The 25,311-nt window shown below is 43.8% G+C and overlaps 2 protein-coding genes across 3 annotated transcripts in view; both read right to left on the reverse strand.

Annotated features, from left to right (window-relative positions):
• LOC149469926 (tyrosine-protein phosphatase non-receptor type 11-like) overlaps positions 1-25,311 on the reverse strand; it is a 190,551-nt gene that overhangs the window by 131,011 nt on the left and 34,229 nt on the right. The gene's annotated exons all lie outside the window — the stretch shown is intronic.
• On the reverse strand, positions 20,250-21,842 carry LOC149469927 (uncharacterized). The gene has a single exon (XM_089668433.1). The coding sequence runs from the start codon at positions 21,750-21,752 to the stop codon at positions 20,418-20,420; it is 1,335 nt and encodes a 444-aa protein (XP_089524559.1). The 5' UTR covers positions 21,753-21,842; the 3' UTR covers positions 20,250-20,417.

Below are 25,311 nucleotides of genomic sequence, written 5' to 3' on the forward strand. Positions count from 1 at the left end.
GTGAGGGGGGGGGGGGTCTTCCCTCCAATCAGCTCTCAGAGCTCTCCTCACTGAGCTCTGCAGAGTGTAATTTCAGCTCTCCACCCCCTTTTTCTGACAGCTCAGACAAGCTTTGTAAATTCTGGACTTTGAATAGATGTTGAGAAGACGGCAGATAAATAGGTGCAACTTATGTAGGAGGATTTGTTTCATCTCAGTATCACCTGAGGCCAGTCATTTCACTGGGTATATGTAAGAGTTTACAACCACTTTAAGTTAGCCCAACTTTAAAAAAGGCAGTTACTTTGTATCTGGACAGTGTAGCGGAAAAACACTTCTTATTTATTTCAGGTACTTCTATAGCGCCGTCAATTTACGCAGCGCTCTACATATATATATTGTACATTCACATCAGTCCCTAACCCTCAAGGGGCATACAATCTAAGGTCCCTAACTCACATTCATACATACTAGGGCCCATTTATACAGGAGCCAATTAATCTACCAGCATGTCTTTGGAGCGTTGGAGGAAACCGGCGTACCCGGAGGAAACCCATGCAGGCACAGGGAGAACATGCAAACTCCAGGCAGGTGGTGCTGTGGTTGGGATTTAAACAGACGACCCTAGTACTGCCAGGCGGAAGTGCTAACCATTTAGCCACTGTGCTGCCCTTAAACCAGAATTAAAAAAAAAAATAGAAAAAATCTGATACGCAAGATTTTTATGACAGGGAAGACCCTATTGGTCTCTTCTGTCATAAACCCTTTTCCCTGCCTGTCAGTGTTTTGTACTCCAAGCTGCGCATGCATGGTTCAGTGTACACAAAGTAGCATGGCTCTGTGCTGTGACGATGTGCATGTGGCCAAAGAGTCAGGACCTGGAAGGAAGACTAGAAGGTGGCTGTGCCCATGACTGACAGAAGCATGAACAGCGCAACACTGGAGTGGATCACTAGCCAGGTCCACTGCCTTCATGTGCAAATATGCTGTGTGTACAAGTGGAACTAAACCCTTCTATCCTTTCCAGCCAAGGAAGTTGCCAGCTTCGCCTCTGTTTAACTGCCATGATGCTGCAAATGTGATCAGTTAGGACATCAGCCATTGGATGGTGTGACAGTCTGATTGAGAGCACAAGCAAAGGTGACAGTTAGCAATTCCGGCATTCCAAGAATGTAACCGTTTGTAGAAACCACTAAATGGACAGGTTTAGTTTCACTTTAAGGTTAAAAGCTCCTGAGGCCCAATTTAAAAATGTAATTCAGATGTAACCAGTTCCTGACCGTGCCATAGCCAAAAGACGGCTACAGAGCGGCTGGCTAGATCTGGGAGGGCGACCATGGATGTCCTCCCAGAATCACCCCCCCCCCCCCCCCACACACACACACTCCCCTGGAGCACGCACTGTGCACAAGTGGTGATCGATGTGTCCTTCAGACACAGCTGCTCACTTGTCCAGGTAAAGAGCCAATCAGAGAAGCCTTTTACCATGTGATCAGCTGTATTTAAATCACAGCTGATCACAGTTTATATAAGAAATGCCAGTTATGAGCAATCCTCACCTCATGCTGACAGAAGAGAGCCAGTAAGAGGCATTTCTCATAGGGCACATCTACACTGATCATCTGGGCACTGATCATCAGTGCCCTGATAATCAACATAGCCCCATCAGTGCTTTGTATCAGTGCCCATCAGTGACAGCTATCGGTGCAGCCTTACCAGTGCCGCCTCATCAGCGCCCATCAGTGCCGCCTCATCAGCGTCCATCAATGCAACCACCCCATCAGTGCCTCCTCATCAGCGCCCATCAGTGCAACCACATCAGTGCCGCCTCATCAGCGCCCATCAGTGCCCATTAGGGAACTAGAAAAATCACTTTTTTACAAAAAACTTTATTACAAAGAAATTTTTTTTCCCAAATTTTTGGTCTTTTTTCATTAGTTTAGCAAAAAATAAAAACCCCAGTGGTGATTAAATACCACCAAAAGAAAGTTCTATTTGTCCCAAAAAATAAAAGACAAAAATTTAGTTTGGGTACAGTGTTGCATGACCGCGCAATTGTCATTGAAAGTGCAACATCGCTGAAAGCTGAAAACTGGCCTGGGCAGGAAGGGGGTATAAGTGCCAGTAGACAAGTGGTTAAAGTGTATAAATAGTCAAAACTTTTTCTCTAGTTTTGGATAAGAGTTGAACCCCCGTCAGATTTGAATTGCTGCCTGTTCCCCATTTGGGAGGTCTCCCTCTCTATCTGTCCTGCTTGCCACTGTCACCAAGACAGAAAGCGGTTGGATAGTCAGAATTTTCCAGCTGTTGCCAGGAGTGGAGCAGGAGAAGGCTCTGGATGAATCAAAAAAGGGAAAAAACAAGCGCCATCTGGGTGTAGTACTGTAAAACCATTTAACCTCCCTACGGGTCTGATTACGTCCATATTTCTGTGCTGAAAGCGGTACTTTTTCTGCATGGAAATATGTATTTTTTTTATTGTAGGCCTGTAATTTTTAGGAATAACTCACTGAAATCTGTCAGAACAAGAGTCTAGTAAACATCCCGGGTATGATAAAACTTGAAACACAAAATCATAAATTATAATTTAATAATCATAAAAATAATATAATAAAATTTAATTCAATATTATAATCAAACCAAAAACACTGAAATTTGAAATATAGCGCCATGTTCGCACATCACTGAGCAAAGTCGCAAAATCATTTTCAGTGTCTGATGACGAATTTCCCCACAAATCATTATCACTCAATTCTGCAAGTGGTTCTGATTTACTAATCGCTGTTCTCTAGCCGGTCTAAAACCGCTTTTGACCTAAAGCGACACTTTTTGGACGCCATGGACGTTTCTCAGTTTCCAGGCAATAAGAACAGTAAAAATGCAGGCAGGGCACAGGACAAAGCACTCGGGACAAAATGTATGTGAAATGGTTTCATACAGTAATGTTTTACTATGTCAAATTTATTAGAAAATGACAGTTTCTAAAAATTTTTAAATTTTCCGCCGGTTCCAGCCCCCGTACGTCCCGGCGCTCGCAGGGACGGGAACACGGATGCTGGCATCGGCCAGAGGAGATGGCCGGGGACGCTGCAGGGGACGCATCGCGGGAGCGAAGGACAAGGTAAGCGCTGCAACGCCGCACGGTAAGCCCAAGTGTAGCTCGGGGTTACCGCTTTTGGTACTGAAACTTTACCCCGAGCTACACTCGGGAATACCACCGGGCGGTTAATGAATAAACAGCAAAAGTAACACTCACAAGGAAAGTGGTCTCTACACAGGTAGTAGTGGGGATGGTCGTCCGTGTCGGTCCCGGGCAAGAAAAGGATGGAGGCAGTGAACCGGCTGGCAGGTAGTTCTGGAGGCTCCCAGGGCTTCCTGGTCAGTGTGAGGGGCAGAAGTGACGTCAACAGCGCAACTGACGATCAAAGATGGTGACGCATTGTCCTTCTTCATGCCATTAATGGCCATCTTTGATTGTCAGTTCCTGTGTTGAAGTCATTTCCGCCCCTCACGCTGCGTTCCACGCCGACCAGGAAGCGAGCCTCCAGAACTACCAGCCAGCCGATTCACTGCTTCCATCCTTTTGTGGCCCGGGACCGACATGGACGACCATCCCCACTACTGCTCATGCCCGAGACCACTTTCCTTTTGTGAGTGTTACTTTTGCTGTTTGTTCATTAAATGATTTCACAGTACTACACCCAGATGGCGCTTGTTTTCCTGCTAAAATGAAAAGCAGTATTAAAGTGTTACTAAACCCACCACATTAAAATCAGTCTGTATACGCAATAAAGCATTTTTTTTAGTCTCACTGTGGAACCTAAGGGGTTAATCCTCTGCATTGAGTAAAAAAGGATGTTTGATCCTGTCTTCTCTTATCCTCCCCTTCTTCCACAGTCCCCAATCCATTTGCAGATAGAACAGAGCCTTGTGGGCATTCTGCACATGCTCAATTTGATGTGGATTTTTTTTTTTTTTACTTGGGATAGTGCATGTGATCAGCACAGGGCCAATCAGCACTCTCCAGACAGAGGGTCAGGGGTCCTGCAGCCTCACAGGACAATCGGGGGAGCTTGAAAACTCCTCCTACAAGCTGTGACCAGTGCTCTGCTGGACACTGATAGAAGTCACAAGACTGCTCTAACTGCTGATGAGAAATGGTATTTAGCAGTTTATATTTACTAAAATAATTGCATTTCCATGTTGTGTGTACTGTGGGAGACCAGATATAGTGAATGCAGGGTCCTGGGTTTAGGAACACTTTAAATACAAAAGCAATCATTTATTTTACTGCACCTTACCAATTCTTAAGATTTGATCACTGCCTTAATTTTCTTTTTTAGGCTCTCTTTTAAAATCACATATATTGACATTGGTCGAAGTCTTGAGGAAATTAGCCCATTAGGGGTCATGCACATTTAAACATTTTGTATTATCCGTATCCAAACAAAACCTTGTCCCAATTACAATATCATATCAGACTCAAAGATTTTGGATTCTTTTAGTTTCTTCACGTGTCCATTAAATCAGAGGCAGACAACTCTGACTGTCTAAACAGAACTTTATGGCGTCAAGAAGTGATGTTTTATACAGATATAACTTACAGGAAGTGTCGCAGGCATTTTATAAAGGCGGTGTATTATCGAAAGCCAACAAATTCCTGAAAGCACAGCGCAGGACAGAGGAGCTATGCAGGCAGCCTGAACGTTTCAGCACAGTAGGGAGATCCGATAACCTTGTTTGCTGTGCTGGAATCATAAGACATTCAAGATAAATGCCTAAACATTCCATGGCAAGTACCCAACAAGGCAGGAAAGCACTATACTAAACACAATTACTACAGATTACAATCTCTTGCAGAGCACAGCACATAGTTATGGAACAGCATGCATTCGATAGGAACAAGGGAAATTATTCACTCTTCAAGATTCAAATGTCATGATTAATAATGGATTACATATAGTGTGTGGCTTATTTGACATTAGTGTGTTTGCTTTTTAAACCGTATAGTATTGCTATATTAAAATATGGTTATTATTAAATCTAAAGAAAATACCTTTATGAAAACATCCATCATTATCTGATCAATTTCATTATCCAATTATTAATTCTATGCAATACTTTGTATACTAGGCCTATTCCATGCCAGTACATGTGGACCAGCCAAATCATTCACAGAAGGAGCCAGAACAGCTAAGCTCTCTAAAATGGGACCAAGAAAATTATTTTCTGCACCATGACCATGTAGCTGCAGGGACTGTGAAGCTCTTCATCCTCAGCTCTCCCTGCTCCCTCCTTTCTGCAGTTATTCAGCTTTCTTGTAAAAGAGATTTGCAGTGACCCTACATGTCTGGGAAGGAATCTCGGGGATTACCTGTCCCACTTGGGTACCCAAAGCATCCATAATGGGTGCCAGGATGGAAACCGCTGGAGACCAGCAAACTTTCCACTCACTGATCTCCCCTGGGTAGTATGAATGTGGAAGAGTTGAGCTCCGATAACTTCCAGGTTCAGAGCGGTCAAGTCCTGCCAACTCTAGCCAGGAAAGCAGAAGACCAAGCACAGTGTGTGCTCAATCAGTTTCAACAGAGTGCATGGGTGACCTTAGGGGTCTAACAAACCCCAGATGTCTCTTTAAAAACAAACAAACAATCTCTCACCTGCACTATGCTATCACATAGGATGCTTACCAGCTCTCTTGTGATAGCAATAAAGTTAAATAAAAAAAAAAAGGTTTAAAAATGAAAGATTTAACAAAATAGTTGAACACCAAAAACCGTTTTGAAAAGCCTCCTACCCCCAGGCTCATGCAAAGACAAATACCTGCTTTAGGTGTGCATGGGTATGAGAACGACAATTGCACAACACATACTTGGTATCGTCGGATCACAGCTAGAATTCTAAGGCCATCATTCACGGTGAACTCATAATTGATAACCTGCAAAGGCTTTTCAAGTGTTACCCATGTACAATTTTGGGGACTGCCATTCTTCGCTGTTTCACAGGCTCACGCAAACTTATCAGTTTGACACAACCTACTTTTTTTATACAGTATTAAGTGCATTTTTTACTGAAAATATAGATTGGAGAAACAGTAGCACTAATATTGTGTAACAAAAAATTTCAGCTACCACCACCAGAGACCAGAGTCTCCGCTTTAAGAAAATACACTGCTCAAAAAAAAAAATTAAAGGAACACTCTTTAATATATATTAGTATAGCATCAAGTCAATTAACCTCCTGGGATATTGATCTGGTCAGTTAGGTAGCAGAGGGGGTTTTTAATCAGTTTCAGCTGCTTTGGTGTTAATGAAATTAACATCAGGTGCACTAGATGGGCAACAATGCGACAACCCTCAAAATAGGAATGGTTTTAAAGGTGGAGGCCACTGACACTTTTTCCCTGCTCATCTTTTCTGATCGTTTTTTTACTAGTTATTCATTTGGCTAGGGTCAGTGTAACTACTGGTAGCATGAGGCAATACCTGTACCCTACAGAGGGATGCACAGACCTCTACAGGCTAGACAATGGCACCCTGACTGCCATTAGGTATCGGGATGAAATCATTGGACCCAGCGTTAGACCATACGCTGGTGCAGTGGGTCCTGGGTTCCTCCTGATGCACAACAATGCCCAGCCTCATGTGGCGAGAGTATGCAGGGAGTTCCTGGAGAATGAAGGAATTGATACCACTGAATCGCCCCCACGTTCGCCTGACCTAAATCCAATAGAACATTTCTGGAAAATTATGTTTCGGTGCATCCAACGCCACCAGGTTGCACCTCAGACTGTACAGGAGCTCAGTGATGCCCTGGTCCAGATCTGGGAGGAAATACCCCAGGACACCATCCGCCGTCTTATTAGGAGCATGCCCTGATGTTGTCAGGCATGCATACAAGCATGTGGGGGCCATACAAACTACGGAGTACCATTTTGATTTCCTACAATAAAATTTCAGCAAAGTGGAATAGCCTGCTGCATAATTTTTTCACTTTAATTTTCGGGGCATCTTTGAATTCAGTCCTCTGTAGGTTGATAATCTTCATTTCCCGCAAACCGTGTGGCATCCTTACCTTCCTAACACATTACCCAGTCCATATCAGTATAGATATCCAGCATGATATTTTTCCTCATTGAGATCTGATGTGTTTTCAAAGTGTACCTTTAATTGTTTTGAGCAGTGTATATATTGTTTGGGGATGGGGGGGGGTTTAGAAGTTATAGACTAGCAGCCAGCAATGGAATCCATCATATTTCTCCCATGACAGGGTTACTTCAGAGAAATTTGGCTCTACCCAAATGTACCAAACTATACCCCACTTAACTGTAGGCAGGATAAAATGGAAAAATTGACAATATCTGAATATCTTCCATATAGGACATCTGCAGTAGTATATATAAAAAAAAAAAAGTAAAAAAAAAATAAAAATTGAATGACGCTAGATACAAAGTGTATAGTTTCAATGTCTTGCCTTACAAATAGGATTTGTTAGATTATATTATTTTTTTAATCTATCAGCAAATCTTGCTGTAGGTATTCAGTAGCTTTTGAAATAATAAAGTGCACCTTCTCATATTACCCAACTGTGAACAGTTTAACAGCTGCAAACATAGAGGAACCCGCAAGCTTAGCGCCACATCAGTCTAAATGAGAGTGACTTTTTCCCCAGCTCAGTAGGAAAATGAAGAAACCACAACAGATTTCTAAATATATTCGGATGTAGTGTTAAGCAGCTGTAGTTTTTATTACTTTGCACATTTTTATTCTGTGTTTAAATGTTCCGGTTTGTGCCCTGTTGGGAGGTCTATACATAGACAAGACAAAGATCATACAGATGGACAAACAGATAGGATGACTGACCCAAGATCAAGTTTGGAGGCATTAAGGTCCAATCCTAAACAAAAATGTATTTTTTTAAACTTTTGTCCCAACAAAATACATTAGTGGTTTAGTAGAAGGAAGGGTCAGAATTTCTATCGAGCTTAAATTTTTGTGTCTGCATTGGAGTGATTTCAACCTCAATTTCTGTCCCAAAAATGGAAAGGGAATGAGCGTAAGGGATTAAATTCTTAGCGTATAACGGCACATTACACCTCTGCTCTACATTGGTCTGAGGGTCCACTCATTACCCCTCTGCTCTACTCTACAATGGCTTGAGTGTTGTCACATCACATCACAATTCTGCTCTACTCTGCAAAGGTTTAGGAGTTGGCACATTACACCTCTGCTCTACATTGGTCTGAGGGTCATTACCCCTCTGCTCTACTCTACAATGGCTTGAGTGTTGTCACATCACAATTCTGCTCTACTCTGCAAAGGTTTAGGAGTTGGCACATTACACCTCCGCTCTACTCCAGTGCTCAACCTTTTTTTAGTCAGACCCTTTAAAATGCTGCACAATCTTGAGGCACCCCATTCTAAAATGTAAAAACTAAAGTAATAGCAATAGCAGCAACATCCACATATGGCGGACACCCAACATAAGAGTCGATTTATTCTTCCAAAGCAAAACATATATTTGAACACTGGTACTAACTAAATATTTCACGGTTTCTCTTCTCCGCAGTTTCTCTCCCTTACTCCGCTAATGTGACCCTATTGCTGACAGAGAGGGGCAGGAGAGGGACAAACATGGATGCTGTGCAGGCGCCCAACATCCTCATTATCCGATGACATCATTGGCTGTTAGGATGCCGCCGACTAGAAGGTTGTAATGGTGCACCATGAAAACCTGCAGCTTTGAGAAACTAAAAGGTATGCTTCATTTATCTGCTGGCTTGTACACAATTTTGGGCAATTTTTTTGGCATTTTGCCAAGCCACCCCTGGGTGCCTGGACACTCTGGTTGAAAAAGGCAGCTCTACTCTACAATAGCCTGAAGGTCAGCTCATTAGGCCTCTGGTTTTCTCTACAATGGTTTGAGGGTCGGCACATACACCCCTCTTCTACTAGTCCCCTTCAAAAGCCCCTATCCCAGTTGGGTCTGTCACAGGCACATACACCTCCAATCTACTCTACAATGGTCTATGGGTCAGCACATACACCTCTGCTCTTCTCTACAAAGGTCTGAGGAATGGCACTGTGACCAACCCAACCAGGACAGGGGCTTTTAGAAGGGACTAGAGGCCAGTATACCTCTGCTCTAATCTACAATGGTTTATGGATCAGCACATACACCTCTGCTCTAATCTACAATGGTTTATGGATCAGCACATACACCTCTGCTCTAATCTGCAATGGTTTATGGATCAGCACATACACCTCTGCTCTAATCTGCAATGGTTTATTAAGGATAAACACCTACATGTCCGCTCTACTCTACAATGGTTTGAGGGTCACAGCATTACACCTCCACTCTACAATGGGTTAAGGGCTGGCACATTACATCTCTGCTCTATTCTACAATGGCCTGAGGGTGAGAACATTACACCTCCACTTTTTTAGAATTGCTTAGACCTGGCCATACATGATTTTTTTTCCCCATTCAAGTAGTGGGTTAAATGAAAAAAAAAAAAAAAGGGGATTCGATTTTCCCATCCACACATTCAAGGCGGACAGGGAGAATCACTCCTGCTGTGTTATTGTGTATTGATGGCAGGAAGCCTTCCCTGTCATTAGAACACATTGATCAGTGTTGCCAGTTATAGCCAGCAACACTGATTGTTCAGGAAAAAAGAAAAAAAAAAAAAAAAAAAACAGGTTGGTTGTAGTAGGATCGGTAGATCAACTTCTGTGCAACCAGCCTGCCCATACATGGATGGAAATTCGAATTTCGTTCTATGAAGGTTGCCTTAAGAGTCAGCAAACTAAATGGATCTAAACAGTGAAAGAACAATACAAGGATTAAGTACATTCCAATCCTTCCCCACTCTATCCCAACCTAAAGAACATTGGCTGGATTTTTCTTTTATGCAGCTTCCCAGGTAGAGAACTGCAGCGTCAGAAAAGGTCAAACAACATGGAAGAAAGAACCAAGGACTGCATGCATAGAAAAAGCCAATATTTGGCCAAGCAAAGTCATCCTAAAGTTTTACTTTTTAAATCTAAAATATAGGGAAGCTGTGTGTCAGAACACAATATGATAGGTTGGAATCACCTTTACAGTATATAGACATAGATATTACCTGTTTAACCAGGAATTTCCCTGGTCTGAAATTACAATTGATCTAGGATGAAAATCTGAAGCCTATTTGCAAACATGTAAATGCAAAGAAGAACCCAATGAATAAATTAACCAATTGATCTCTGGAAAGGTTTTTTTTTTTTCTTTGCTATTCAGCATTGTGCTACATAAACTGGCAATTGCACGGTAATGCAACACTGTACCCAAATGAAACGTATATAATTTTTTTCAAACAAATAAAACTTTCTATTGGTGGTATTTGATCACTGCTTTTTTTTTACATTTTTGTATATACTGTAAGCAGAAAAAAAAAAAAAACTGAAAAGGTTGGCGAAAAAAAAAAATATTATTTTCTACTGTTATAAAACCTGTCCAATGTTTTTTTTTTTTTTTAAACACATTTCTTCATAAGTTTAGGCCAAAATGTATTCTGCTAAATGTCTGGTAAAAAAAACCCTCAAATAAGTAAACATTAATTGGTTTGTGTAAAAGTTATATACCGGTAGTCTACAAACTAAGGTATATATACTGGATTTACACAATTATGAAGCTATACTGGTATTGGATGTGATCAGCAACTTATAGTGGGACTGTGGTAGTGTGCAAGGCAATCTGACACTATCTGATGCTGGTTGGGAGGTACACTGACACCAACAGTGACATTAATACAGTGATCAGTGCTAATAATGTACATTGTCACTGTACTAATAACACTGGCTGGAAAGGGGTTAACATCTGGAGACAAAGGGTTAACCAAGTGCCTGATGTGTAATATGTGCTGCTTTTACTTTACTATCTGGCTGTTTTTTCTCCCTCCTTTTCAGGGAGAAGAAACAGCCAGATAGGTGTTCCCTGTACACTATGTTCTGTGTTTTTGTAAGCATTGCTAAATTATTGGCTGAAATCAGCTGCCAAACTCATGCTTTGTTCTATCACAGTGCGGGCTGGCAGTGGGGAGCGCATGTGCAGCGCTGGACCTGGAAGGAAGAGCCGATGTACAGGTACGTGATTGTGTCTGCACCTGCTGCCCGCTTGCAGTATATTTACTGTGTATAGTCGGCAGGTGGATCAAGTGTTACTAAAGGCAGAACTTTTTTCTTCAAGTTTGGGATCGAGTAGAGAGAGATCAGACAGCAGTAAAAACTGGCACCTGTTCTGTGTCCCCTGTTCACCGTTATAGAAAGTGAAAGTAAAAGAAAACCCCAAATTTTGTGTTGACCTCAGAACACTAATAGGAGGGAAAATCTTCTAATGAGGACACCAGTTTTGGTGCCTCTGGTGGCACACGGGGATTCCTTCACTTGGCTTTCCTCTCAATTCCTGTTTTAGTTATGGGACAGGAAGTAAAGGGAAATCTCCCCAATGGGAGACAGATGGCAGACTTTCAGACTCTGACAAGCAAACCTTCCCGCTGATCCCCTCTGAGCAGGCGGATGACAAGTCCATGTCTGCTCCGCTTGTGCAGAGCAGCCACGGACACAGCCTGCTGTTCTCTATGAGGAGGTTGGATGTAAACGGAACCACCTGTCCATTTACATGCAGATGTCATCTGATCCACTACCACGGGTGTCAAACTGGCGGCCCCTCCAGTTGTTGTCCCATGTGGCATTGCAAGATTGACAGTTACAAGCATGACTCCAAAAGGCAGAGGCACGATGGGACTGTTTTGCAACAGCTGGAGGGCCACCAGTTTGACACCCCTGTGCTAGACGGATGGGGAACAGATCCCTCATCCGTCTGTTTTTAACAGATTGGATGCAGGCGGGTGTAAACAGACATGTCCATTTAAATCCACCTCCCCATAGTGAACCATAGGTGATCCGAACGGGTCTGCCTGAAAAAACGAACAAGTGGACCCGATTGAAAAAGAAAAAAACAAAGCAAAAAACAAAAAAAAAAACAAAAACAAACAAAAGCAAAAAAAAAAAAAAAAAAAAACATTTTGCTTTTAGTTTTGTTTCACTTTAAATGTACGTTTCCCTAAAGGCATAACTGATTTATTTACTTTACAATAGAAAAACAATCAATTTTAAAGTTTAGTTTGATACATTGTTGCTATTTAACAGTTTCAGCTGGCTACAGGGAATTTAATGAAAAGCTCCAGTCTAATAGGTAATGTTTATTTATTTATTTATTTTTTTTATTAGACCTAAAGGAACGCTAATAGCAACTTTAGGTGCTCATTAAGCAAGGTGGAGTCTGTGGCCATTTTCTTCATTCTGCCATACAGAGGAGCAAGGAGGGTAGAGGATGTGATGAGCAAATATGACTCATTTCTTTACAAACTATACCCAGAAGTTTGTTTTATTTTTACTTTTTTTTTTTTTAATTCAGGGCTTGAACAAAATTAGCTTTGAATCTAGGAACCAGCAAAAAAAAAGGTTAGGAGCCAGTTTAGGACAGGCTAGATATGTGTTCTTATTGAGGTGATTTACATAGATGAGATCCACACACATTGTCTTTTGAGTGCCATTACGAAAAAGGGTCCTGTGCGAGTTTGTGGTGGAGTGTTCCAGACTCGCAAGTGATAGAGTGGCATGCAGAGGTAAGAGATAGAATTGCTATTGACAGGCGTTCTTGCATTCAAGTCAATGGGATGCAATGTCTGAACCCAGGCGCCAGGACCCAATTTCTAATCGCCATGGCAACCTTGTTAAAATTATGAGATTGCAGAATATTTTTATTATTTAATGTGGAAGGATTAGAACCCTTTTAGGATTTACTGCTGTTCAGGGTACGTATCCTGGTGACAACTTCACCAGACAGTAAGCAAGGCTAAACTTGTCCACCAGCAACACAGACAGAAATAAAATACATATATAAAAGAGAAAAAATAAATAAAAAAAAAAAAAAAAAAAACACATAATGAAGTACAAGGTAGCTAGAACGCCTACCAGCCTTTTTTTGGTACCTGCCACAGATTTCTCCTTAACATCTGTTTAATAAAAACATTTTTGTTGTTAAGACACAAAACGGAAAATCTCTCCAACAGAGTTCCAAATAACAGGAAAAAAAACAGGAGATCTGATCCTTCCCCACTATATTCAAGTTTAAAAAAAAAACACCAAATTTTAATAACAAATCTAATTTGACATGTAGATCTAAAACAAAAAACAAAAAATAAAATACAAAAACACTATGTTACCTTTACAGAAACATGACAAAAAAAAAATAAAAGTCTCTTTTGAACCAAAAGCACTAAGAATCCTTTACAAATCCAACACAAAATTGCCATAAGTTAGAATGTATTGGCTTTTTGTGTGTCTAATTTATAAATATGTTCTCTAGGTGTAAAAACAGTGTTCAAGTAAATAAAAAAAAAAAAAAAGTCACAGACAATAGAGAGATTATTTCTATACACACCTTTACTTACAGAGTTTAATGTTGTGAAAGTAATTAGTAAATGACTTTATTTCAGTTCTGATTCAGTTTTTCCAGTCTCCAGAGATGTGGGGCTTCTATGGGAGTTCAGTCCTCTCCTTCCTTTGCCAGGTCATTTCAGGCTTAGCAATAGGAGTTCTGCGTCTTTGGAGGTAGTCACTCATTTAGGACACATCAAATCAAACACCTTGCCAGATATAGGCAGGAAATAAGAAAGTTTTTTTTTTTCCCCATCGTACAAGCAGGCAGTCTCACACTGACAGGGAAATTCAATGAACTACCACAGCGCTGTGGTAGTTCGTTCAGAACTACAGGCTGGCATCCGCAAAGGCTGTTGGTACTTGTAGTTGATTCATTCACAGAGCTGTGAATGAATGATGCGGCTGTGAGGGTGGAGCCCCGCACAGCCGTGCTCTTTTCAGAAACTGACAGCTGCTTTGGGGAGCTTCTCCCTGTACTGCTGTCACACAGAGGGCTCAGATCACCGAGCAACTGCAGGAGCAGGAACATGTTACATATTCCACCCTAAAAATGGGTGGAACATGTAACATATTCCTAATAGTGGTGCACTGAAATGAAAATTCTGGTGCTTTTTTTGAATTTTTTTTAAACTTTTATGTGCATTTTCATTTATTTTTTTTACTTATGATATTATTGCTCTCGCAAAGGGGACCAATAGTCCCTTATGTGATAGCATGAGTGACAGGTCCGCTTTGTAGGGGTAGGGGGTGGGGGGGCAGTGTGTGCAAGAAGGGGGCAGGAGAGTAGTGTATACAGCATGGGAGCGGTATACACTCAGGATCCCTCACTGGCTGCCACTATAGGTCACTGCCAGTTTTTAACCACTTCAATACCAGGCATTTATACCCCTTCCTGCCCAGGCCAATTTTCAGCTTTCAGCGTTGTCGCACTTTGAATGACAATTGCGTGATCATGCAACATTGTACCTATATGAAAGTTTTTATAATTTTTTTCACACAAATAGAGCTTTCTTTTGGTGGTATTTAATAACCAATTTTTTATTTTTTGCCAAATAAAACACCTGAAACTTTTGAAAAACAAAGTACTCCTCTTCGTTTGTTATAAAATTTTGCAAATAAATAACATTTCTTCATAAAGTTAGGTCAAAATGTATTCTGCTACATTTCTTTGGTAAAAATAATTGAATCTGTAATTTTTTCAAATGTTTATATATTTTCTTTTCAATTACATTTTTTCTTTTTTATACCATTTTATTTTTCAGCACACTGTGACCAAAACAATACAATGTTACCATAGTAACAGTGGATTGTGTTTTTTTTTTAACACATTAGGATTGCTAATACCAATGTATTTCATTGATATTTGCAATCATTGTTACTGAATGAAACTGATTCATTCAGTCTTTTGTTGTGATTAGCTGTGATTGGGCAAAGCTGATCACATGATACGGATGGGCTGCGATTGGCCCTGTCTGTATCATGTGACTGCCTTGACCATACACTGCCTTGAGTCACATACACTGGATGGCATGACAGGAAGCCATCCGTTGTATACAATTGACATGTGATCTGCTGTGATTGGTCACAGCAGACACATGACACTGGCAACGGGCCGATGTAGTGATATGTCATCGACGGTGTCCCATGACAGATCGCGCCACCGCGCGGCTCGTTTTGACAGGCCATCATATGATGCCCAGTCACAATGGCGAGTGTCCCACCCGACCATCAATCTGCTATAGGCCGGGCGGGAAGGTGTTATATGTAATTACAGGCTTTCCCCCCCCCTTCACTATATCTCCGAGAAGGAGCTGTCATTCTCCCCGAATAAAGGAAATTAAGGGGTGGGGTCACTGAGTAATGTCACTGGTGACTCCACCCCTTTATTACCATTGGAGGCGAGGAGAATGACAGCTCCTTCTTGGAGATATAGCGAAGGGAAAAAAAAAAAAAAAGCCGGTAATTACATTTAAATACCAGCAGTGACATTTAGCTGCATCTCACTGTATACACTGTTCCTCTCTTGCCTTTCTCCGCTGCCCTCCCCCATCTGTAGCACACACAGAACCCCTTGTATCGGCTAAAATTTTCTTACAAGCAAAATGCTGATAGGGCCATGTTCGGCCGCCGAAATTTCGATGCATCCCTAGTTCCTATAGGTGAACTTATTCTTTAAGAGAGCTTGTAGTAGGTGGAGCCTGCTGGGTCCCTCCCACAGCTCTGCTCTCTACACAGTCATGTACAGCATAGTGATGATGTCACCGCTATTTTTACAAGGTAATATCTGGGTTTCAAAGGCATTTGGTCACACAAATTGGATTTATAACTTTGTGACTTGAGGACTATATTAAAAGTTTTTGTGTCGACAATTCAGCTTTAAAACTGCAGTTTAGTTTCTTTGATTTCTCAGTCACGGGATGTTAGGTGGGAGGTGAGCTGAGCGACTTTCATACAGTGTATGGCCAGCTTTAGACCTGAAGCCATTAACCCCCTCAGCACTGCAGCACCGTGAAGAGGACCAAGCATCACTGGCGAGAAGATTTTTACAAGAACCAGCAGCCTGGAGGACAAGGCGCATTCTTTATTACGCCTCTTGCACACTGCAGCTTGAAAAAGCTTAGTAACGTGGTGGGTTTTTATTTAACAGCTCTAAAATGCAGCCCATTGTTTACAAAGTGCCTGTACATACAGGAACATAAACAGTGCCGTGCAATCTTGAGTAAAAAAAAATTAAATAAAAATTTGCGATCCTGGTCAGTAGTTTGTGTCGGGACGCGCATAAAGATTAATGGATTTTGCAATACGTGCGAATATGCACAAAAAAAATGCCTGAAATTACATCCAGAAAATGCTGACGTTCGAATAAGAGTACTGTGTGCAAAAGGCCTTATAGGCAAGTTATGTGTCTACAACTGTAGGAGGAAAAAAAAACAAAAAACAAAACACCACAATAAAAAAACAAAGCATTTTTTATGTGTTTTTTTTTTTCTTGTTGCTAGGCAGATTAAAAAAATGCAAAATACAGCAAAAACACATCCAAAAAAAAACCTCACTACATGCATTTCCATTGAAGTCTATAGAACCAAAATGCAACGTTTTGCGTTTAAAAAAGTCCCTGACCCTTTCCAAAAGATGCACCAGGTGAAAACGCAGAGATATAATTAAAATTTTTGTACGAGGACCAATCATCTGATAATCTGATCGTTAGTACAGCTTTTGAGAGCCGATCACAACAATTCATGCAATATGTCAAGGGACAAGCGCGAAAATGTTTCTCGCACGATACCAGATTGTACGATTTTCGTTTAATCAGTACAGTAGTTGTCCGAAAATACAACACAAATTCAATACATTATTTCACTTTTGAAATTTTTTTTCTTTCGTATGAAATTTTTCGCAAGTGTAGTACCCGGTTCATTTTCAATATGGAGACTTGTATGCAAAAAAAAAAAAAAAAAAAAAAAAGGGATGATCGTTCGTCCAACATTCTTATTGTGTGTACGGGGCATTAGCCACTTGCCCTCCTGATCAGGCCATTTCTTGCGTTACGGCGCTGGGTTACTTTAACTGACAACTGCTCAGGGAAATTTACTTTTTTCCCCACAAATTGAGCTCTCTTTTGTTGGTATTTGATGGCCTGTGCATTTATTTTTTGCACTATAAAAAAAAAAAAAAAAAACGCAGTTATTTACCTGTTAACTGTATTTCCAGGAATCTTCTAGGACAGCTCACTTGAGAGATAGGGCTCCTCCCAGGAAACACCCGCTCCACCTTTTTTTCCCTTTATAGGCGTCCTCTCTCCCATTGGCCCCCAGTATAAGAATATGACCGAAGGCCTAGGAGAAAACAAAGAAGAAAACCGGTAATAAAGACATCCCCCATAGGTTCGCAACATACCTGCACATAATTGTGTGATCAAACAGTAATCGGGGGGGAGTTACGCTGTCCTAGAAGATTCCTGGAAATACAGTTAACAGGTAAATAACTGCGTTTTCCCGAGTCATCTTCTAGGACAGCTCACTTGAGAGGAGTAGAATAGAAATACGTACATTAGGGCGGGCACCCTGCTTGTAGGACCTTCCTGCCAAATGCCTGGTCCTTGCTGCCGATCAGATCCAGCCTGTAATGCTTAGTGAAGGTGGCGAAACTGGACCACGTTGCGGCTCTGCAGATCTGTCCGGGGGAGGCCCCCCCTTTTTCCGCCCAGGAGGCCGCAGTGGCCCTCGTGGAGTGGGCTTTTAGGCCGGGCGGTGGCGACAGGCCTGCCGACTTGTAACCTTCCGAAACTGGCTCCCTGATCCATCTGGCGATGGTGCCCTTGGAGGCACCGTCCCCCTTTCTTGGCCCCTGGAATAGGACAAAAAGCCGGGACGAGTGTCTCCATGTCTTTGTGCGTTCGATGTACGTGATCAAACACCGTCTAACGTCTAACCTGCTATAGTCCTCCGCGCTGCCCGGATCGGCCTCCAGGGAAGGTATTACTATTTCCTGAGATCTATGGAAGTGTGACGCGACCTTAGGTAGGAAGGCCGCGTCCGTGCGGAGGATGATTCTATCCAATAAGATGGTGCAGTACGGCTCGATCACTGAAAGGGCATGCAACTCGCTGACCCTGCGGGCAGAAACTAGTGCCGTGAGGATGGTTTTAAGAGTCAAAGATCTGAGCGAACACTCATCCAGCGGTTCGAAAGGCCCCCGCTGAAAGCTCTTCAGGACTGTGCCCAGGTCCCATGTTGGAAGTTTTGGCAAGGACGGGGCACGGCGCCTGGAGATAGCCTTCAGGAATCTGATTACTAATGGGTCTGCCGCCAACCTCAGCTCGAGAAAGTTCGACAGAGCCGCTACCTGTACTTTGAGGGTATTGGCGGCCAGATTCTTATCCGCCCCGGCTTGAAGGAATTCAAGAACTGTATGCAAAATGGGCGTACCCGGTGCTTCGTTTCTGACCTTCCAGGCGGAAAACTTCTTCCAGACCTTGTCGTACAAGGCGTTCGTCGACCTCTTCCGGCCATCCAAGAGGGTGGCGACCACTCTTGCCGAGAGCCCCTTTTCTGCTAGCCTGTCCCGCTCAGAAGCCACGCCGCTAAGGACAGCCTTTCTGGATGAGGATGCATCACCCTCCCCTGGGTGAGTAAATCGCGTGTGGGTGGTATCATCCAAGGGTCTGCTAAACTGAGCTCCTTCAACCGGGAGAACCAAGATCTCTTGGGCCAGAATGGCGCGATCAGAATAACTTTGGCTTGAGACAACCGGATCTTCTGTATCACCTTCGGCAGTAGTCTGAATGGAGGGAAGGCATAAAGGAGGTCTCCTTCCCACTGCTGGGCTAGCGCATCTATCCCCTCGCTTTTGGGGTCCTTCTGCAGGCAGAAGTACCTTTCCCGCTTTGTGTTCTGGCCGTTGGCAAATAGATCGATAGAGGGGGAGCCCCACCTGGCGCAAATCTGATCGAACGCTGACTGGCTGAGGCACCATTCTGTCTGGATGACCTCTCTTCGGCTCAGCTGATCCGCCAACTGGTTCAGGTCCCCTTTCAGATGTACTGCCGTGATGAACTCCAGGTTTTCCTCCGCCCAGCTCAGGAGGGATCCGGCCAACTCCATCAGCCTTGGGGACCTTGTGCCTCCCTGCCTGTTCAAATACGCCACTGCAGTGGTATTGTCGGAGAGAATCTGGACACCTCTCCCCCTTATCTTTTCCTGAAAGGTCGTAAGTGCCTTGAAAACTGCCAACAGCTCCCTGTAATTTGACGACCTGCTGGAGTCTACTGCACCCCACGTGCCCTGGGCCAGGCCGTCTTCCATATGGGCGCCCCAACCAGTCCTGCTTGCATCCGTGGTGATCCGCAGTGGGCTGGCCAGCCTCCAACTTCTTCCTCGTTCCAAGGTGAGGATGCTTCCCCACCACCTTAGCGATTCCTTCACTTCGTGCGTGATGCGGATCCTGGAACTCAGACCTGCTCGGCTGCCGTCCCAGTGGGAAAGGGTGTGATTTTGCAGAACCCTGGAGTGAAGTTGCGCCCATTGCACCCCTGGTATTGCCGCTGTCATCCGCCCGATTATTCTCATCGCGGTCCTGACCGTGCAGGTCGACATCCTCCGGAGGGCCCTTGTGTCCTGCCGCAGGTTGAGGGCTTTTTCTGATGTTAGGTACGATCGGGCCTGTGCGGAGTCCAGGACGTACCCCAAGTACGTAATCCTCTTGGAGGGGGTTAGCTGTGACTTCTCCTTGTTGATAAGCCACCCCAAACTTTCCAGAAAAGATATCGTACGTTCGATGTGCGATCTCAGGCCTCCCTCTGTGTCCGCAAATAAAAGCAGGTCGTCCAAATAGGGGATGATGTTTATCCCTTCCAGTCTCAAAACTCTTAAAGGCTCTGCTAAAATCTTGGTGAATATCCTCGGGGCCGACGACAGGCCGAAGGGGAGTGTGTTGAACTGAAATAGCACCGGACCCTTTTCTCCTTCCAGCGCAAACCTCAGGAATCTCCTGGAATCTTCTCTTATCGGGACATGCAGGTATGCGTCTTGCAGATCTATCGAGGCCATGAACACCCCAGGTGAAAGGAGTTCCTTCACCGTGTATATGGATTCCATACGGAATTTGCTGGGCCTCACGAACTCGTTCACCTTCCGCAGATTCAATATCATCCTGTAAGTACCTGACGGTTTTTTCCTTAGAAAGAAATGGGAGAAGAATCCACTTCCCCTTTCCTCTTCTCTCAACTGGCAGATAACGTTCTGACTGAGCATATCTTGTAGGAGGTCCACCAGCACATCCGCCATGGCCCTGTCCTTTGGCAGGGGTGTTGCAAAGAATCTCTGAGGGGGGGCCCTTGTGAACTCTATTCTGTACCCCCTGTGGATGGCCTCCAGAATGTAGGTGTTTTGGGTTATCCTTAGCCATTGTGCGTGGAAGCGCCCCAGCCTCGCTCCCACCTGGCCTCTCCAGTCACTTCGGCTGGGTTTTGGGTCTATTCTGGCTGGGGTTGAAAAGGAAACCTCCCCTGCCTCTCGGCTCGTTCCTGCCTCTTCTCGCGCCCCAGCCTGGGCGCTGGGTTTGGAACCTAGCTTCCCTCGACGCGTATCGCCTGGATGGGCGAAACCCCTTCCGTCCAACCTGCCTGCTGGGGACCGGGAAGCTCTTTTTCCTGTCGGCCGACCTTTCCAGGACTGAATTCAGCTCCGGGCCAAAAAGGAGTTTTCCTTCAAACGGCAGGCCACAGAGTTTAGATTTGGAGGCCAGATCCCCCTGCCAAGATTTCAGCCAGATAGCCCTCCTTGCCGTGTTTATGAGCGCTGTAGATCTAGCAGAGAGTCTGATGGTCTCTGCTGATGCGTCCGCGATGAAGGCTACCGCTTTCTCCAGCACCGGAAGGGACTTCAGAATCTCTTCCCCCGGGGTGCCTTGTTCCAGATGCGAACGGAGTTGCCCCAACCACACATCCAGGGTTCTGGACACACAGGTCGTTGCCACTGCAGGTTTAAAATTCACTGCGGACGCTTCCCATGCCCTCTTCAGGAAGGCATCCGCTTTCCGATCCATCGGGTCTTTTAGGGACCCACCGTCTTCAAAGGACAGGTCCGTGTCCTTCGAGATCCTCGAGAGAGGGGCGTCTGGCTTTGGGTAAGTCTCCCAAACCGAGGCATCTTCCTCCTTAAAGGGGAAACGTCTCTTGAGGTTCTTGGGAAGGAAAGCCTTCTTCTCTGGCTCTTCCCATTCTCTCCTGATCGTGGACCATAGGGCAGGGTGTACTGGGAATGTACGGCTGCTTTTTGCCTGTAGCCCTGCGTACAGTTGGTCGTGGAGAGAGAGGTCCTGCTGTTCCTCCTCCAGATCCAGGGTCTCATAGATCACCTTTAACAGGTCCTCCGTGTCTTCCACCTGAAAAAGGAACCTGTCTGCCTTTGGGCCCTGAGCCTCAATCTCACCCTCCTCCGAGTCTGAGGTGTCCGACTGTTCGGCCTCTTCCCAGTCCCTTACCGGCGCTACCAGCTTCCTCTTTTTCCCCCCTTGGGTGCCAGAAGTGCCCGGTTGGGGCTCATCCTGGGCCGGTCCCGGCTTCTGTTCCCTGAAGCTTTGAAATGTCTTGGACATCTCTTGTGTCATATTCTGTAGGAAGTCTTTAAAAAGAGATCCAGACTCCTTCTTGATGAGCTTGTCTATGCACCCCTGGCAGAGCTGCTTCCTCCAGGAGCTCGCCAGTTTCTTCCTACAAGTGGCACACTTCTTTTTCTGCTCACAAGGAGCTTCTTTCTCCCCTCTATCCTCCTCCTGTGGGCCCATCTGGGGACAAGGAGATACACGCGTTCATGCGTTTGTAACAGCAACGCCTCCCCCCCTGTGCCACTGTGAAAGCTCCAGCCGTGGGCCTGGGGGGGGGGAGGGGGGCTGTGTGTGCGTGGGGGGTACCCAATCATCCCGGGAGGGGGGGGGGGGGAGGAGGGGGGTAAAAACAAAAGAGAGTTGCCAAACAAAGGCCCTTACATTACTGCAGGCCTCCCCCGCTCCTGACAGATCTGCCTCCATGCTGCCGCAGACCCTGCCTCGGTGCGGCGGTTTTTCAGGGGCTGGTGGGCTCCGCCCCCCCCCTGCGATTCCCCCTCGCCGACCCCCCTCTCACGGCCGCCGGTGGAGAAGCGGCCGTGGCACGGGTTCCTTCCACGGTCCGCCGCCCATTTCCAAGATGGCGGCGGCCGTTCCCTGCTCCTGCGCCGGAAGTGACAACACCCGGCGCCCGGAAGTGACGCGATCGCAGCGTCCAGACCCTCCGCAGCCGAGCCTCCTGGCCATGCTGCCGGGATCCAGGAGCAGGTAAGACTTACCTGAAACCCCGCAGGGAAAGGCACCAATGCCTCGGTCGGCGGAGCGGGCTCTACCCCCCTGGAGAGCCCCGCTGGGACCATCTGGGGCCGACGCCCCCACCCTACAACGGGCATTCCGGAGTGAAACTGGCTGAAAGGTCCCCCCCCTCACAAGGCCCCTGCCTCGCTTGGAGGAAGGGGGGGCCTCAGCCAGGGACCCTCTGTACTCCGCCAGAGAGCCCAGACAAAAATAAAAACGGGCGTAGTTCCTTCCTGGCCGGAGGAAACACTAAAACTGGGGGCCAATGGGAGAGAGGACGCCTATAAAGGGAAAAAAAGGTGGAGCGGGTGTTTCCTGGGAGGAGCCCTATCTCTCAAGTGAGCTGTCCTAGAAGATGACTCGGGAAAAAAAGAATATTTGACTTTTTGCTATTAAACATGTCCAGTGGAAAAAAAAAAAAAAAAAAATCAAATTTAGTCATAAATTTAGGCCAAAATTTATTCTGCAAAATGTTTTCGCTAAAAAAAAAAAAAAAACCCAATACATGTAAATTAATTGGTTTACGTGAAAGATATAGTGTTTACAAATGGCAGTAGAGATAGTGGAATTTTTTTTTACAGCGGCTGTTTTTGGCGTCTTTCTACAGCCAGTGAACTCCACACACACACACACGGTTTCTAGGGGAGTTTATTTGGCTGTAAAAATGCTCTAACGCTGGTAAATGCAGCAAAATGCAGCGTTCTTTCAAGCAAAAAGTATATTTTTTGTGTAATAGAAAAATGCAAAAAAACTCACATTTGTAAACACTACTTAAACAGCGAACGCTACCAGCGTTATTAGTAAAATGCCCAGTATGCATGGAGCCTAAAAACGACAAGAAACAGCAGTTACTGTATATCAAAAAACAAAACAAAGAAAACAAAAACAAACCAAAAAATAAAGATCCTTAAACAATCAATAATGATCCAGCTCACAGCCACCACATTACCAGACGTGTTGATACTTTTCAATTTTTTTTTTCAGTTTAGTTAAAGTGGAGTACAAAGCGGAACTGTAAAACACAACGCCTAGGGCACATGTCACACTAGTTATTTTGTAGCAGAGATTTGTAACAGAAACCTCTGATTATTTTGTAGCTGGATACAGAGATGCTGCTGGAGCCGATGATGATGATGATGACTGTGTACGTGTCCACAAATGGCCGGTGTGCCATGATCAATATCAGCTACACTGGAGAGCATGACAGACACTAAAGCTGCCTCCACATACAACACAGACCTTTCCACCGCCTGCAATGTCCCTCGCTAGGCTTCATTCACACGGCTGTAATAAAGATTACTGGATGTTATTACATGTGTTTTCTAGGAGAAACATTTCTGCGGAATGCTCAGTAAAACACTGATGTTTAAACACATATAGACACGTATAGGTATGATCATTATTTTTCTTCTTTATTTAGAATTAATTTGCATGCTTACAAATGTGTCTGCAGGAGTTTATACACAAAAACACGTAAAATGTTCGACGCAGATTTTTGGATTCTGCGTTTCTGATCTGAATGCAGTTCATGTGTACGTACCTGTGTGAATAGTTCCATTGAAAACAATGAAGCTGCATTCAAATCCATACAGTAGTTAAACACTTGCATGTTACCTTTTTTTTGTTGTTTTTTTAATGGCCATGTGAACAAAGCCATGTTATTGTGTGCACTGCAAAAGGACAGGACCTGAAATCAGTGGAGTCACCGACTGGTTGGCTGTAGACCTGCAGCAAGGCTGTATTACGCAGATCTGTTTTTAAATGATGCAAAAGGACAGTCAAAGAACACAGCAGGGTACAAAATAATTAAAGTGAAATTAAACCCAAAACCCAAAATGGAACATGTTGCAGCTTACCAATTGTTTGAGGCAGTGGCTGCAATAGTTATCTTTTCTTAGCCTCCCCCCCCCCCTCTCTGTTTTTACCTGGTGATCTGGCCAGTAACACACCTCCTGTATTAGAGTGCCTCCACTCTGGATGAAGGAGCACAGGGGACACCTGTGACACCTTGAAAAATCAACAGACTTTCTGGCTAGATCACCAGATGAAACTAAAGCAAAGAAAGCCTGAAAAAGAAAGCAGACAACACATCTAAGAATTAGTAAACTGCAATATAATAAATTCTTGCTTTTAATATGGCTTTAAGCTATAGGTCTGCTTGAAACCGACTATACACTTTACAATCTGATTGTACATATAAAGGAAATTGCACAAACAACTATGTAGTGCAGGAGCCTATACAATGGGAGGCAAGAAAAATGGGTGGTTTAGGCCAGGTTTGGTAAATCTAAAGACAGTTGGACAGATTGTACAATCAGATTATAAGGTGTATGGTCATCCTACAAAATATGGTATACAGGATATTTTGCAAATATTACGGTTATATTCATATGTATTTATCAAAGTTCATCTGACGCACAGCTAGAAAAAATATATATACTGTATATATGTCTATCAACTATGAGATATCTGAAGAGGTAAATTATACTTTTAGAACTTTTTTTTTTTCCTTCTATTAACTAGCTTCTGTTTGTCTGGATATAGTATAGTATGTTACACCACGAAACTCACTTTCACATGGAGGACATGGCGGAGATTGGGAGGGTCTCATAACTCACATTATGTTGGGAAATAGCAAGTTTAAAACTGGAGTGTATATCCAATTACACTTAACTACTAAAGCGGATGATAGAAGAATTATTGGTTCGAAAAATAGTGTGGACAGAAAATGGCTTTTCAGTTATAGAGCAAGGGTGTGGTTAGTAAAACACAAACAAACCACCGAAAAAAACCCCCACATAACCATACTGTATATATACACATACAGTATGGTTATGTGGGGGGTTTTTCAGTGGTTTGTTTTTGTGTGTGTATGTATATATATATATATATATATATATATATATATATTTTATTTTTTGTGAAAACAAAAGACTTGTGCGTTAGATGCGTGATAGCCAATGGAAATCAAACAAAAATATATAAATTAAATATTAAATTA

Source organism: Staurois parvus, unplaced genomic scaffold (genome assembly GCF_062004578.1).
Source record: "Staurois parvus isolate SC_StPar_1 unplaced genomic scaffold, SC_StPar_1.0 ptg000057l, whole genome shotgun sequence".
Classification (NCBI taxonomy): Eukaryota; Metazoa; Chordata; class Amphibia; order Anura; family Ranidae; genus Staurois; species Staurois parvus.

Excerpts from the sequence above, each read along its gene's own strand:
- LOC149469927 (XM_089668433.1), bottom strand. The coding sequence starts at position 21,752 with ATGGGCCCACAGGAGGAGGATAGAGGGGAGAAAGAAGCTCCTTGTGAG.